Genomic DNA, 17,225 nt, shown 5'->3' on the forward strand with positions numbered 1-17,225 from the left:
CATTTTAAACAGCATATTCAACAGACCATAAAAAAACCACGATGGTATTACAAAATACTGCTGTACACTAAAGCAGAAGTATTTTCTAACATTTTTAAGTGGCTACTGTCATTTATTAACAGTGGTTACAGAGAAGATAACAAGCACAGCAAATGTTTAGTGTAACTTGGATTATAATCTGCATCTGTACTTTATAAAAGTGTACTAAATCTACAGGCTTACACAACACTAACAAAAACTCTCAAAACTACTTGAAAAATCACCTCTAACAACATTCATTTTATCTCTATTTCAAGGTTTAATTTACTGGAGCACATATTCTATTGGAATTCAATAATATTACCATTTCTTCACTAGTCTCATGGGCATTCTCTGAAGCGGCACTCATGGCATCTGGAGATGACCCATCACAATTTTCAGTCACTGTGCCTCCCTCAGGAGCATTTTCTGATGGGCTTTGATAGTTTGTGGCTGTAATACCTTCCATATATACATCAGAAATAATTTAAAATTAGCATGGCATAACCCGAATCACTCATGCATTAAGAATAAAGTTAGTGTCTGTTACTGTATGCACACATTAACTTATTTTTTAAGATGAATTTAACAGCTTATTGAATAAATATTTAGGACTGAACTGCCAAATCCATTCCTCTTACAGAGAGTTCAAAGTCCTACGTGCTAAACAAGTAAGGAAGGATATAGTGACAAAACCAAAATGGCACTATATATGCATTGTTTAAAACATTGTGAAGGGCTTTTTTCAGTCCTTCAAATCAAATATAAAACTGATCCTACCAAAAAAAAGATCAAAGATTCCAAGCCACGTATCTAAAACACTGTGCCTTTAGAACAAATGTTTGTGATTTATGTTTAGAGAAATAAGCTTTACATATTTTCTTTAGAGTGATCATGGCAGTGTTTCCTTGACAACCAGAAAGCATGCAGACTTAACCTGCAGATAAACATTGTTTAACAAGCTAAAAAGACATATAAAGGTTATTTAAAATGGAAAACGTATTTTATGGTATTCTCCCACATAAGCACATACAATAACACTCCTACAATCCAAATATATAGCAGGCTTGCAACTGAGGCATTCTTCTCACTATTGCTCTAGATGGAAAAGAAATCCTACAGAAAAATATAGTCATTCTTTAGTCAAAGTAGAATTTATCAGAGGTTCGTCTTCTATTTCCTGACATTAGGAAAGTATTTTATCAGTTTTGCTGGAGAGCTTCTTTATCACTACGATTGTGTAAATCCACAATAGTACAGACATAATTACCATATGCCTGAATTTCTCTCTGACAGGAGCAAACACTCGCGCACAGAGGAGCAAGAACTGGACAAATACCTGCTGTTAGGTAGTCAATAGCTAGGAACCACTCTCGAACGGACAAGCTGCAAGGAGACTACCAAATCTACCTGTCTGGTAACTGGCATGGTGAGTATTAAGGAAAATCCATTTCCATTTCATCTGCTCTTAAAATTAAAGCTTCTTTATCACTTCAAGCAGAAGACTGATTCAGAGTACAAATCTGTGAACACCTACAGCCAAAGGAATGGCTTTTAAGCAAAGCAGAGAACACCTCTGCTTAATTCAGGCTTGCAACATAGCACTGCAGTGCTTTTATTATCCTCAAGAGAGGAAAAATTAACTATTTTTAATTAAGCAGCACTACTTAAATAGCACCCCTTATTGCCTTCCATTGAAATGATGACGATATTACTGACTGGAGAAGCTTACAGAAATAGAATCACCAGGTTGGAAAAGACCTCTTGGATCATCAAGTCCAACTGTTCCTAGTGCTGTAAAGTATCCAGGATTTGTTGCACTACAATCCGTTTGAGTATTATTTTAGTGACAAACAACATTTTCACGTATTTCTCAAAAATATTTTGCTAAACTTACTTACCTTTCTCCAGAAAGCTCTGGCTGTCACTTCCATCACTCTCTATCAAATGATCCTCTAGCATCATACTATCAATAGAGATGGTATCCAGAGAGACTTGTGATGGACTTCTCTTCATGTTCTTGTAAGAAACAGAGAATGCAGGGAGGTTGGACGGGCAGCGTTCCTTAGCCTTTGCACTTTTTAAATATAAAGACATTAGGAAATTATTATCTCAAATTAAAGGAGTTGCATAGAAGTTACTTTTAAAAATCCCTCTAAACTAGCCAAGACACAAACGAAAAAATCTGATTATTCAGTAATCCTTTGGCACGAAAAGGAGACAAGCACAGAAACAACACACATTCCTGTGGATATTCCTGTCAATATTTCTCTCAATATGCATTCAATAACATTTAAACTGAAAGTAAATAGTTTAAATCCATTAACTAACAGTTCATTTTAGCTTTCATTGAATGCAGGATACTGCATAGTATATCTTTGTATACTTTCAAAATTTTCACCTCCTAGATGTTCACCTCTGTTGACCATTACAAAACAGATATAGCCAGCAAGACTGACAAATACTTTTCAAACAGTAGGAAAATTAATTTAGTATTGCATCTTCTATACCTTGATGAAGACTGGGATGCAAACATTCTAACAGAAGTCACTTTCTCTTTGTTGATTTCAAGCTCTTGAGATTCTAAGGCAGTTTCTGGTTCCAAGTCAGTGACTTGGTTAGGATATTCTTCAGTTGTACCTTCCTGTTCGCTTAACTTATTTGAGAAGATGTTTTTGTCATCCTCTTTATCAATGAAAAATTCAGCAGAATCCTCTCTCCTGTTTAAAATGGATGATGAATCCCTAGGATGTAAGCTGCTTTTCTCACTGAGAGGTCCACAGACCTCCTCTGAATCACTTCTACTAAAAAGTCCACTGCTTCCTCCTTCACTTATATCTCCCAAACCTTTATCCGATGCATCATCTGAAAATGACATTCCTTTCTGAAAATCCATATTACTGTCTGATTTAAACAAAAGAGGATCTATTAAAATTCCTTTATTAATGTCAGCATTCAGAGGCTTGCAATCATTTACATAATCAAAATCAGTAATACCAGCTTGCACAATCTTATTGCCAGGTAATTTACTCTCTGAAGTAAGAGCGTCCCCATTTCCCAAAGGGGAGGGCTCTGATGCCACTGGACTTTCTTCTTCTGCAACTGGAGACTTACAAGGGTTTCCCTGAGTCACTGGATGGAGTAGTAAGGCAAGTTCTGCACTTTTCAGTAGGATCCCAATGCAGACATCTGTTTGCTTTGCAGGTTTTCCCGTCACTGCTTCTACATCATTCCGTAAGTTTTCCAGGAGCAATACAAGGGATTCATGGAGAAGCAGCAAAAAGAGATACTGGTAATGATTGATCTGCACGCTCACATGCTTTTGGACATGGACAAGAACATGGACATCTGCATCGGAGGAAGAGTTTTCTGAAAGCATTCCTGAAGGGTCTGACGTTTGAATGCCATTGGTTAAGGACTCCATCTCACTGCTGTAATATTCCTTTAAAAGTTTTTTACGTTGCAGTCTATTAGCAAGATCACTAGATTCACTTTTTGGAATGTTCAAAGCTGTCTGATTATGTGATAAAAGCTCTTTTTGTGACTTTGCAAATCTTACTGGCTGGCAAATCCAAAGTGAAAGTGGGAATGAGTCCACAAAGCTTATTGGTCGGCCTTTCCCACTTTTTGTTCCTTCATAATCTATCCAAAACTGGGAAAAATGCAAGGCCCAAACATCAGTAGCTGCAGATGTCTTTAATGCACATTTATTCAATTTTGGGGTGATATAACCTTTATAAACATCATGCATTTTAGTATCTTGTTCATGTGCATGTCTCTGGAAGATTGGATGTAAAAGATTAAAATTCTTCTGGGACTTAGGAAAAGCAGTGAAAGTTCTACTGAAAAATTCACAGTCTTTGAAGTTCTGAAACAAAGCTTCTAAATCAGAGTGTCTGCAGTTTGGTGAGCATCTCGTATTCGTAGCAATCATCTCTGAACTTTGAATGGAAAGTGCACGAGGTTGATCTTTATGAATTTCAGGTTTGTTTTCAGAAGGGATGATGAACTGCAAAAGAGAAATATATTTTGACTAGTTATAAATATGTAAATTAAGGTGGTATACAACTAAAGAAACAAAATAGTAGCCAAGACAGCTAAAACAAAGGAATATCACTATAATTTGATGAGCCCTCAATTATACTAACACAGAACAGGGTTGAGTGAGGTTCACAGATTATCATTTGTGTTTCCTCTCATTTTTAAGAAGGATGCTGTGGCATCTAAAACTCAATATTTGTACAAAAACATTACGAGTCTCAGACTTTTCTTATCCGAAGGACTTATATTTACATCAGCTATATCAGGGGGAAGTGACTCAGAAACAGCTTGGCAGAAAGTTTCTTCAAGTGTTCCAAGTTATTTACAGCTTTGTACTCCAAACTACAAATCTCTCTTTTCCAAGCTGATTTGTGAAATAGGTTTTTTCACTACACCGTGTAGTACAGTATTTTATTTCTATCGCAAAGTACAAGGAACAATGGAATGTGTTAACACTGCTAGCATTCTTAACATTGGAGAATACAGAATAGTTATTTTGTGACCATTATCTGATAAACATACTCATTCTTTTTATCAGAAAAATATACTCCAACTCCTAAAAAAATAAAATAGTTCAGTATACTGGATTTAACTTGCATATCTTTAGTGCAACTTTTAAAAGAAATATGTATTTTATGCCAAATCCTCTATCTGATGTTGCTAACATAGACTTTGGCCCCAACACTTTTGATAGTATCAGCAATATTGCCTTCTGTCATAATATCTCCATGCTGAAGCAAGAAAGATCAGAGTCAAATATGAATCCTAAAGGCACTTAAGAGACCGGAGTGATGTAGCTCCTTTATGTAAATGAAAGGACTCAGGACAAAGTAACCAAATATCCAACTATATGATATGGAAACATCACGCACAACAATAATAAAAGATTCGTAATTTGCTAGAATAAAAATAATGCAGTTAAGACAGGGATGAAATAGTATGAATTAAGTTTTGAGGCATTTAAGAGTACTTTCACTTTTCTCCTAGTTTAGTCGGCTACTCATATCTAGTAATTTAATATTACATCAGTCTGTATTTGTACTGTACTGTTTTCATTCAGTACAAACCATGTCCTTTTAGTGTGCCACTAAATATGCACCAAGAGCCTTAGAAAGACAACCATCTCTCCCTACACTGACTTTTTAGAACCCTTTAAACCTCTCTTCTGGGCATCGTCAAATAGACTCATTGTTTTGTTCACCTCTGAAACTTGGAAACCACTGCCCAATGCAAGTCGAGGGGGATGGAGCGGAAACTTGTCTGCTCAATAATCCTTCTCCTCCAAAGACGATGACAAGGGAAGCAAAACTGATGTTCAGCTCATTAACAAGCGCTGCTCCTCTGGAATAAACATATAGAGAGCCCAGCCAAGGCCCAGTGTGAAACAAAATGGTGAGAATGGGTTTTGGAGAAGGAAATAAGCCTTCAGATGAACTGCTTTTCTTTACTCTATGTGTTCACCAACAAGACAAAAGAGTTTTGGTATAGGACAGCCACAGGAGCAAGGGAGAGCTCTTGCATTAATATAGAGGCTAAATATTAAATTTTTGCTAGTTATTTTTACTTCAGTGCTCAATTTTTGTTTTCTTCTGCTGTGTCAGTTTCATTGAACACAGTGAAATAACTTGTTGATATCCCTGTTCAGGTCTTCAACACAAAACCAAAATGCTCCCAGGACACAAATAAAGCGGTAGGGAAGACAGATGTCATCTTTAAACCAACATATTCTGCATAGTTTCCCAAACCAGCATTGTTTATTGCGTGGATTGTCTGTTCATTTATTTCTTCATTTATTCCTTAAGCTGCTTGGCGAACAGCTTTTCAGAATGAGACAGAAAGTATTTTCTTCTGAAAAACCAGAGCCCCTCCCCAATGACAGCGTACCTTTAACATTAATCCATCAATTCTAACATCAACATGTTCATCTGATTTTGAATTGTCATTTAACTTGTACATTGCCATGAACTGAATAAGACTCTGTTTCAAATCCAGTACAAACTGATTTAGCCAAAGAATACTTCTCTCATCCAGGGTGAACTGTAAAGCATTCAGCTGGCCATACAGATTTGGGGATGGAACTAAAAGAGAAAACAAAACAAAATCATGAGAACAAGTAAATACTTGGGGGTTGGGGTTTTTTTGTTCATTTGTTTTAAAAATTAGTGCAGACCTACACTTCACCATAAATTGTTAGGGGGTACCTCTGAGCAAGTAACTGAATTTTTGAATGTAAAAACTAGTATTACAACAGAAGGAAGTCTGAAAAGAGGGGAAAAAAGTCCTCATTACAAAGTAACAGCAGGACCAAGGAGATTTGCTGTCCTTAAGCCCCATCCCAAAGAAATCCACTGACACTTCTGTATATAAAACAGGGCCAGCCCCATGACACATTAATAACTCCAGCAGAGATTCACTGTATCTTAGATATTACTGCAATAGTTTTTTTATGTTGTCATTGAGCTCTTTTAAGCAGCCAGACAGGGTGATTGCAGAAATAATACATGTATACTGGAGAATGAAGAATTTACGTCTTTGTAAGAATGCTTTGAGTGTTTTCAGATTAAAAACCATGTTCATAAAAAGCAGTATTTATAGGAGTTTGCCACAACCAAGCATTGAGGAAATGGAGCAGTATTGTATTTTTTCTGCTTTAGAAAGCCACTATCTATTTCCAACTGTAAAAGTGGAATCAGTATTAAAGTTCATAAAGCTGAAGGTAACACACAACATCTATGGTTTGGTAAAAAAAAAGTCTTACTAGGAAAGTCCTTTCCATCTGGGTAGTAATATTCAGTGAATTCAATATGAATAGCTGGCATCTCTGATGGAAGATAAAGTGACTTTTTATTGCAAGAGATCAGAGCTTTAGGGGAAGAACGACACTGGTCTGCTGTTGAAACCTGTAAAAGATAAAAAATTACCTTCATTAATACATTATATTTTTATGAATCATTAAGCATTTGTAGTTGCAAGGCACTGTCCCTAGTAGGGTAGGTAACATTCCAGTGCTCTCAGATGTAGATCCCCGACTACACAAAGTGCAATGAGAAACACCTAGTTCCCTTGTAGAAGAAGCAATCTACATAAAACAGTTTCACAAGCAAACTACATAAAGTTAATGGTACCAGATCCCTTTCCTTCATGCGAGGCAGGAGGCAGCAGCCTGCTTTGAAAGGCATTCAGTAGAAGCCTAGAATGATCCATTATCTTTAATGCAAATACTACAGCACCTGTAAAACCAATTATGCTAAGACGTGGTACATTTGCATATTATCTGTCCAAAAAGATCCCACATGTAGATGATAAGGAACAGGTAAGCTAGATAAGTTTATTACACAACGGTTGGGAAGTTCTTATGCTGTCATAAGGACAGATTCCAGTGTAAGGGCCAGCTCTCAACTGTATACTGCTAAGCAAGGTGTTCAGCATGCAACTGGCAGAGATGTGCACTTGGCTATGCTTAAAGGTATACTTCAGAGAAGAATCAAGACAATGTAGAACAGTAATCCTTCATTTCTGTTTCCTTGCAATGCAAATTATGAAACAAGAAAGAAAGATCAACTTTTAATATATATTTGACCTTAAATTTCTGGAATGTACCCTAGTTTAAAAAGTATGTTGCCAAAACAAAGCTCTTTCATCCAGCACTTAGTAGGTCAGACTGCTAGTTTTAAATTAGCCAACTTATTAATACTGAATATATGATTATTTCCAGTTTCACTGGAAATAATGAATATATAACCTTTATAAGCCTGCTTCACTCTGTGTAGCTGTTTTCAGGCTGCAAACATCTTTGTATTAACACACACAAAAATTGAAGTAATAACAGACTGATTCAGAAAAACAGCTTTTTGTCAATTGCATAGAAATAATGACAATTAAAAAAAAATGAAAATGTATTTGTACAGGGAGGAGAAGGAGACAAGCATCTGAAGAATAGAAGGCAACTGAAAACACAGACAGTAGAAAAAGATATGAAACTACTTCAAATCCAGATGAAAGCCCCTGGCAGCAAGCTCCAACTTCCCACTCTACCAGAAGCGATATGTCAAAAAAGTACTGAAAATTAGAACAACAGCAAGCAGAAATCACAATAATTAAAGGGCACACACTAACCATTTTTGTTAGAGCCCGACACTTAGACTAGATCTTCCTATACCACTACTATTTCTGCCTTAGACATATGTTCCTTTTCAATTCCAGTTGCCTCCTATCTGCACCAAAGAGTGAATCCGAACCACAGCCAGCAACTAAAACTAGTCACAGAAACAAATGGGGGCAGGGGGAAAACGGTTAAAGTGTCTACTCAAAACATCAGTGGGGGAGGGAATGGAGAAAAAGATGTTAAAACCCTTCAATTTAACTTCTAAAAAAAAAAAAATAACCCATGTACTTTAAAAAAGATGCCAAAAAGAAAAACAATGAAGAGATGTGAAATTCCAAATGTCAGGATTTGGGGAACAGTACAACTTGTACCCAAAACATAACTGTGATAGGGCATAATCTAATATAAAGTTGGTAAGAAAATATCCAAGCAGAAGCAGGCCCATAAAGGTCTAATCCAATAATGAATGGAAAGACTTCTATTAATTTCAATGGGCTTCAGAGTCATCCCTTAAAAAACATAGTTACGTAACAGTTAAGGGCAAAGTAGCCCGAGTTTTACTAACTTGAAGATAGGTACCTGATATATATTGAAATCTGCAAGTCTAACCACAATAGGACTAGACATCAGTTTGCCCTTTGGTTGTTGGGAAGATACAGAGGAAGCCCTAGATGTTCCTTTCGGTATCTGTTCCTTGCCTGTAGGAAAGAACAGTGATGGAATCATTGAAAAGAACAGTCTTTTTTTAGAACAGTTTTAACATTTTAAGGAATTAAAGCATTAGTGATGCAAACAAAGTACCTGTTTGTAAATTTTGAGGAGATACAGCAGGTGGCGATTTGGGAGGAGACTCTATGACCTGATCTTTCACAGCCTGCTTAAGCAATTCAACATTTCCTTTGAATTCATTTAATAATTCTTCGGCCCATCCACTTCTGGTTTTCGTGGCATCACTATAATGCATCCAGTGATCACAGCTGTCTCCTGCAAGTAAGAGGAATGGAGGAAATGTTAACTCATTTAGAAGTTTGCTTCTAGCCCAATAATAAATTTCCACTATTTCAAAATTTCTCTTCAAAATATAATCTCATTGTACGCTGTAATTATAGAACTACAGAAGTTATAACAGATGTTCAAACAGAAGTTATACACTACATAAACCCAAGTTTCATTGCTTCACAAATCCACTCAGACAACACCATAATACTGCCACGTGCCTTTTAAAACCACTGACTAATGCTCAAAACATCATGGGATATTTCCAGTACAGAGAAATCTGATGACACGTTAATTTCCTATGTGAGAACATGCAAAAAATGTTTCACTGAAAAAAAAAAAACATGAGAGCAAGCAACAGAATAGTGTTCTTATGCCCCTCTATTTCTTTCTTGTGAGACTCCGCCTGGAGTATTGTGCCCAGTTCTGGAATCCTCAACATAAGAAGGATATGGAGCTGTTGGAACGGATCCAGAGGAGGACTACAAAGACCATCAGAGGACTGGAGCACCGTCCCTATGAGAACAGGATGAGAGAGTTGGGCTTGTTCAGCCTGGAGAAGAGAAGGCTCAGAGATCTTATAGCGACCTTCCAATATCCGAAGGGGGCTACAAGAAAGCTGGAGAGGGACTGTTCACAAAGGCTTGTAGTGACAGACTAGGGGCAATGGGTATAAACTGGAGAGGGGCAGATTTAGACTAGACTTTAGGAAGAATTTCTTCACTATGAGAGTGGTGACACACTGGCACAGGTTGTGTCATTGATCTCATTGGGATCACAGAGGCATAGTGAGACGGCAAACACAACTGAAGTGCTGCAAAGGATGGACACAGGCTCTTTGGAAAGCACAGGCCAAGAAGGCAATTATCCTATAATTCTATATATGGAGATACATTGCCAGATTTATGAGACCCTGGCACGGGTTGCCCAGGGAAGCTGTGGATGCCCCATTCCTGGAGGTGTTCAAGGCCAGGCTGGATGGGACCTTGGGCAGCCTGATCTAGTGGGATGTCCCTGCCCATGGCAGAAGGGTTGGAACTGGATGATCTTTAAGGTCACTTTCAACCCAAACTGTTGTATGATTTTATGATCTTTTCCATCTCTGTCTTCCTGTAGTGGGAGTTACGTCCCATGTAGGCATAACCTAAAAGCATTCTCAATGAGCTTCTAACAGGCTCATCCAAAAACCTAGAGTGTGTGGTTCAATCTGGCTAATAATCCTTCCAAAAGATACTATTTATTTCCCTGGTTCTCTCTCTTTTTCTTAAAGAGATCTCACAGAAATCATAGATAGATCAGACCCTCACTTAGACATAGCAGACATTACAAGTGACAGTAAATAAAAAACATGCCTGGGTCACAACATAGGCATGTGTTACAACTTCAAGTCCCACTTTTACAGGAAAGGAAATAAACATCATAAATTTCAAACCATAATAGGCCAATCTATAGCAAAGACAGAATACTAGTATTCTTAAGCATATCTTTTTCTGTGGCTGTGTATGTTTATTTGACCTAACAGAAAGTATAACTGCTACTTATGAATGAAACAGATTGACATTACAGGATTCCATTTGCAACCATGAATGACAAAGAGGACGTGAGGCAACCCACTGCTAAGTCACATCTTTAATATAGGTGGATAACCACTCCAGAGTAACTGGTTTCTTTTAGTAAAAAGCAAAACAAAGCATAATCAACCCCCTCCACCAACTAAAAACCCCAACATTGTACTGGATTGCCTTCAATCTCAAAACCAACAGCAAACTTACATGGTCTCTTCTAAATTTTTCAGATTTCTTACAAACTTAATTACTAGGAATTATTTTTAAGAAATGCTTATTTGGAAATTGCCAACATCTGTTTAATAACAATTCCCTACACACATAACAAAAGCCTACACAATTGAACCTCTACACACTGGGAATCTTGCTTAGCAAAACAAAGAAACCCAAAATATTGCTTGGAAATGGCCATAAAATTATAGACTTCTAGATGGAAAAAAGCCTGTTAGATTAAATGACTGCATCTTACTCTTGGAGATAACCAATGAGTGATTTCTCCATTTGTTGTACTGCCTTCCCTGTCAACACACAATTCTTTTCACATCAGAAAAGCGTTTGGTCTAAAGGAGTTCATTCAACAGAAATCAAATTGGTTACCAGGTTGCTGCTCTTGTTTGGTTCTGCATAAGTATGAAATTTAAAAGGTGTGTATATCAAACACTTAGAACATCATTATCCAAGCCATATACATATACCTATAACTATACATATGTATATACATACAAATTTTTTAGTATTTAAGCAAGATAGTTACATTCACAGATAATTCATAAAACCTTGCTTTCATACCTGCTTTGTGAAATGGATAATAGTCCACTGTTAAATAACTGAAGGAAAGCTGCATGGCCCCTCCTGTAATGCGTCTATTTGAGTCTGTAAAACAAAACAATGCTCAGCCCTGCAGCCATTGTATTTAGCATGTTAGTTCTCATGTTGCTGCACTCCTTTAAACACCCAGCAGCTACTTTTTCCTCCCCTTTACTGGCTCTCCTTACAACTGCCTTATCTTCCCCTCAAAATTTTCATTCAAATGATCTTCACTGGTTTCTAAAGATCAGCCTCTAGAACTCTGTCACTGTTCTGTACTTGGTCATTACTAACAAACTGCGTATTGTTTTAAATGGTATTGAGAGGTAAGACAACTCTTTACATACCCACTGCTACAGTTTTTCCTGAAACAAAACTTTTTTTACGCTGAATATATGATTATGATCAGTCACTCAAAGTCAATGTTTAATTTCGAGAATATTGTAAATATAATCAGTTTTCTTATTTGACAAATACTATTGCAGTGAAAAGGTCTTCTGAAAGTCCTCTGTTCTGATCTCTTCATCACTAAATTTTAAACTTCGTGACCAAAAATAAAGTACTAATAAAGAGATCTCACTAAGAATGGTAAATCCCAACTGCAGTCGATACACTACATGTAAAAAAATGCGTCTCTTATCAGTTAAGCTCATGCTCTGCAAGTATCTTCCCTCATCAGGGCAATACAGTCATTAAATCCTAAGTTCTTCCAAACTCTTTTCTTTAGTAGACCTTGTACGCCTCTATATATTTTTGCAGTGACTAGCCAGCTCCTTGCATATACACTGATATGCCATTCTTTTCTGATAACTTCTTTTAAAAGGCATGAAAGTAGTGTCGTTTGTCTTTTTCTTTTCCTGATTATAAATATGGCACACTGCAACAGTTTTTCATTTGAAGAAGTACAAACATAACACACAAAATTATAAGACCTCAGAACACTTGTTCCATTCTTTCAGTTTGCTGCAGAGCACACCAAATTCTCTAATCAGTAACAAAAAGCAGTGCTCTTTTATTGGTCTGTATTTTATAAGGAGTATTACAGGAGCAGAGTGTACAGCCACCTTTTCAAGCCACAGTAATGCTGCCACTACATTCTTGACAAACCAATTAACTTGTTACAAAAAAAAACCAGTATCAATCAGACTGAACAGAATCAGGAAAAGTACTGAAGCCACTGGCACTACTGGCAGTTTCTATTGCATTTATTCTAAAATAATCACATTTAATAATAAGATGTTGTCCTGATAGAGACAGTTAATTTTAAATGTGTCTACAGACACTGGAAGACAATTCTCAGTATTCCTCTAAAATAAAGACAGACTCTTGACTAATACCAAAAGACATTTTGAGGAATACAGTAGAGACAATAAGAAGTTCTCAGCCATGCTACTTTAAAAAAAAAAAAAGCTACCTTTTTCTTTAGAATGGATATCGTCACATATATGTAGGTCCAAATGGGAAATTACTAAGTGATGAGAAGTTTCCTTAACATCAAAATCATTGAATAATTTTACTATCGCATCGTTTTGATCAGGCGCTGTTGTTGTCTGGTGTGCTTTCACCTGCTGGGAGCTGGGCACAGGGGCAGAGCTCTGAAAAAAAATATTTAGTCATACTGAATTACAGAGTTTATCCTTCCTTTCAATCAATAAGTATCCTTCTACTTTCTCACATCAGGCCTTTGAAATAAGGAAAAACCTGTGCCACGCACACTCACCTTGGATGATTACTGAGATTTAATTGTGCTGTCTCAGAATACAGCCAAGTTAAACTAATGGCTAGGTGTCACAAAGAGGCAATATCAGCTCATCTCCCATTCCTCTCTTTCCCCCACATTTCTTTACAACCTTGTCATTTGCAGTACTGGTGATTTTCTAATTTTTATGGCAAGCTCTTCAGGCAATTAAACCAGTAGAAAACTATCAAGGTTTTGTCAGGCTCATTTTTGTTAGTTTAGTTCCCCAAACTACATCACAATAGGGTCAAACGTGAGCTGGTACCAGTACCCAGAGAACTGGTGAAATGCAAGTACAGGGAACTTAAGAATCAAGACCTCCCTGCTCAGTAGCATCTAACTGCTAGATTGCTGTAGCTAAACCATCAAATCAGATCATAAAAGATACCCAGGGAAGTGGTTGAGTCACTATCCTTGGAGGTATTTAAAAGACAGGTAGATGAACTAGTCAGTGATACTGTTTATTAGTGGACAGGTACCGTTGGACATGATGATCCTAAAGGTCGTTTCCAACCAAGTGATTCTATGATTCTGTGAGATGAGGATCACCAAAGGAACTGAAGGCCTCCATTACAGTACACTAGCTTTAGTGTAGCAAATTTACCCAGTAAGTCTTAGTAGTAAATCATGTTTTATTTTTATAGAACATATCTCATCAGCGTATTTGTGCTGTTTCTTCACAGACAAGAAGACACCCCTCTCCTCCAATGCTCACAAAGCCCAGTTGTTCTAGTCTGCCATATGTGCTGAAAGACAACCAAGATTTACTTAAGACTATCTTACATGCAGGATCAATATCACATCTATGCTAGCAGAAATATTTTAGAAGTAGAAATATTTTTCAGTACATAGTCCAACAAGAGAGCTGCATGAAGGAAAACTCTTCCTAAGAGCAAATTTTGCACTACTACGAAAACAAACCAGATGAGCACTTTAGTGCTTATTTTAGTAAGCAAGTTTATCCACAAATTAAGGTTACCTTACTGTGCCTTATTTTTTTTTTCCAGGCTAATAACCAGAAATTATTTGGAAAGCAAATTTACTAAACCCTCTATCAACTGTTAAGTATATACAAAGTCTAAACACTCTGTACGTGGATAAAGAAATAAAACTTGTTTCCTGCAATTAACATCAATACACCAAATCTTGTACAATAAAGTCTATTTTATACCACTGTGATTAATTCCTAATGTAATTTAAGATACACAGCTAAATGGAAATGAGTTATTGAACATTCTCTAAAATAAATTAATATAACTAACCACAGTGTGTTGTATTTTAGAACATATGATGATGATGATAGAGTGAGACAATCAATTACCGTACCTGTGCTGTTTCAGAAGCCAAGCTTTTTCTCTGTTCTGTTGATTTCTCTATGGCTTCACTAAGAGACTTGGCATACTGCACCATGGCTTTCAACTGGGAATCAGTCAAAACCCATAGCAAGTCATCCAGAATCAAAACCAGTTTTGATGCCACAACATTACAGTCCTTTAACTATAAAATAAAAATGTAAACAAGTCAAATGGGTCCATTAAATACATAATTTCTTATATCAAATACTTAAAAAAATACACTGAATGCAAAAACGACACTACCCAAAAGGCAAATTTCTTCCACATAAATAACAAACATTTTTTATTTTAAATTGTATTCCTCTCATTAACTATAAAGTATCGATGTAACAGTATATTTATGCCTTACTTTTTGTTTGTTTGGCATGCATTGGATTTAGTCAACGCATTTCTCTAAATATAAGTGATGGAAACATTGCCTGAATCTAGAAAGGTAAGACAACGTGCATCATCACAAACAAAAAGACAGCCATGGTAAATCTCCATCCTTTATTAGCTGCAGGAGGGAACATTACCACCACGCAGGCTGAGGTACTTAAACCCTCTTTGCCTCAGCCCTTAATAGTCAGACCACTTACCCTCATGGTATTCAGCCCTTTGAACTGGAAGACAGGGACAGAGAGCAGGATAAACTCACAATGGGAAGCAGCTAGTGACCTGTTATACCATCTTAACACTCACAAGTTTATGGGGCTGGATGGGATTCACTCAAGAGTACTAAGAGTACTGAGAGTACTGTTGCAGTGAATGGAATAAAATCCAGTGAATGGAATTAAATCCAGTGAATGGAATAAAATCCAGTGAATGGAATAAAATCCAGTGAATGGAATAAAATTCAGTTGACAGCCTGTCACAAGTGGTGTTTCCAGGGGCTCAGTTTTGGGACCAGCTTTGTTTGATATCTTTATCAATGATTTCGATAATTCTATGAAGTGCTCCTCCCTCAGTAAGTTTGCCGATGACATGAAACTGGGCAGGACTGTTGATCTGCTCCAAGGCAGGAAGAATCTGCAGAGCAACCTGAACAAGCTGGATCGGTGGGCAGAGGCCAGTTCTATGAGGTTTAACAAGGCCAACTGCCGGGTCCTGCACTTCAGCCATAACAACCGCACGCAACACTACAGGCTTGGGAAACAGCGGCTAGAAAGCTGCCTGGCAGAAAACACCCTGGGAGTGCTGTCTGACAGACAGCTGAATTATGAGCAGGCAGCATGCCCAGGTGGCCAAGGCCAACAGCATTCAGGCTTGTATCAGAAGCACTGTGGCCAGCAGAACTATAGGGAAGTGACTGTCCCTCTGTACTTGGCACTGGTGAGACCGCTCCTCATATACCCTGTGCAGTGTTAGAGCCCTCGCTACAAAAGGACCTTGAGGTGCTTAAGCATGTCCAGATAAGAGCAATGATGCTGGTGAAGGGTCTGGAGCACAAGTCCTATACAGAGCAGCTTAGGCAACCAATATTGTTTAGTCTGGAGAAGAGAAGGCTGAGGGGAGACGTTATTCCTCTCTACAGCTACCTGAAAGGAGGTTGTAATGAGATGTGGGTCTCTTCTCCCAAGTAACTCGTGATAGGACAGGATGAAATAGCCTCAAACTGCATCAGGAGAGGTTTAGATTGGAGATTAGGAGAAACGTCTCCACTGAAAGCGCACACGCTGCCCAGGGAAGTGGTTGAGACACTGTCCCTGGAGGTGTTCAAAAAACATGTAGATGTGACACTTTGGTCCTGGTTTAGTAGGCACGCTAGGTTTGGACTGACAGTTGGACTTGATAATCTTACGAGGTCTTTTCCAACCTTAATGATTCTATTATTCTCTGAAAGCTCTACAGATAAACAGTTTCATTAGTAGGACCTGCACAAGGTCTTCATCTCCAAATTCTGCCTACAATATTTCCTGTAAACTCTACAGTCTCACTAATTATGTTATTAAAAATTTAGTCCACAGAATTCTATATTTTATATGGCTTAAATTTGAAACCTTTACAACGTGCATGTAGAGTATGAGTTAAAAATTACTTCATAACATAATGAAAGATTTCAAGCTTACCCTTCTTTTAAGTGTGACCCTAATTTTTGATTGGTTAGTAATCAGTCGAACTGGAGCACTCATGATTTCATGCTGAGAACTCTGGATTGCATCTGCTTCTATTCTTATCATCTGCCAGGTAATTTCTTTAAAAGTCAAAACCTTCAAAGAGAGATAAAAAACACCTTCATACAATATGATAGTTTACTTGCACCTAATCATATGCATGTGTACATATACATCTGTACGTATATACACACACTCACATGTATCCTTCATACAGGGTGATAGAAACAGAACAAATACAAGTCACTTATTATTCCACTTACAGGTGTCAGGAAGTAAAGCCCTGATCCTCCTCTCTACCTCCAGAATGTCACAGAAATGTTAAGCTAATGCCAAGCAGGCAGAGGTAACAAGCAGCATTTAAAATATTCAGAAGAAAATAAAGGTCACAATTGTTGTGCCCTGTTTTGCTTTCAGTAGACGGAAAACAAAAAAAGAAGATTGTATAGTTCAGCTTAAGAATGCTAAATCCTAGTATATAAGAACAGAGTCACGAAGGAAGCAACG

The 17,225-nt window shown here is 37.4% G+C and overlaps 1 protein-coding gene across 3 annotated transcripts in view; it reads right to left on the bottom strand.

Moving 5' to 3' along the window:
* Positions 1-17,225, bottom strand: part of BLTP3B (bridge-like lipid transfer protein family member 3B) — a 57,385-nt gene that overhangs the window by 14,347 nt on the left and 25,813 nt on the right. For 2 of the 3 annotated variants that reach the window (XM_054074913.1, XM_054074918.1), the window contains 11 exons: positions 16,674-16,814; positions 14,597-14,767; positions 12,947-13,127; positions 11,515-11,598; positions 8,966-9,148; positions 8,744-8,862; positions 6,818-6,959; positions 5,944-6,137; positions 2,529-4,027; positions 1,920-2,095; positions 344-480 (listed from right to left, as the gene is read on the bottom strand). In XM_054074913.1, the coding sequence (XP_053930888.1) occupies positions 344-480; positions 1,920-2,095; positions 2,529-4,027; positions 5,944-6,137; positions 6,818-6,959; positions 8,744-8,862; positions 8,966-9,148; positions 11,515-11,598; positions 12,947-13,127; positions 14,597-14,767; positions 16,674-16,814 (3,027 nt within the window). The remainder of the gene's footprint in view (positions 1-343; positions 481-1,919; positions 2,096-2,528; positions 4,028-5,943; positions 6,138-6,817; positions 6,960-8,743; positions 8,863-8,965; positions 9,149-11,514; positions 11,599-12,946; positions 13,128-14,596; positions 14,768-16,673; positions 16,815-17,225) is intronic. The other variant, XR_008451322.1, reaches the window with a different exon arrangement.

The sequence above is a fragment of the Cuculus canorus genome, chromosome 1, assembly GCF_017976375.1.
Source record: "Cuculus canorus isolate bCucCan1 chromosome 1, bCucCan1.pri, whole genome shotgun sequence".
NCBI classification, from domain to species: Eukaryota; Metazoa; Chordata; class Aves; order Cuculiformes; family Cuculidae; genus Cuculus; species Cuculus canorus.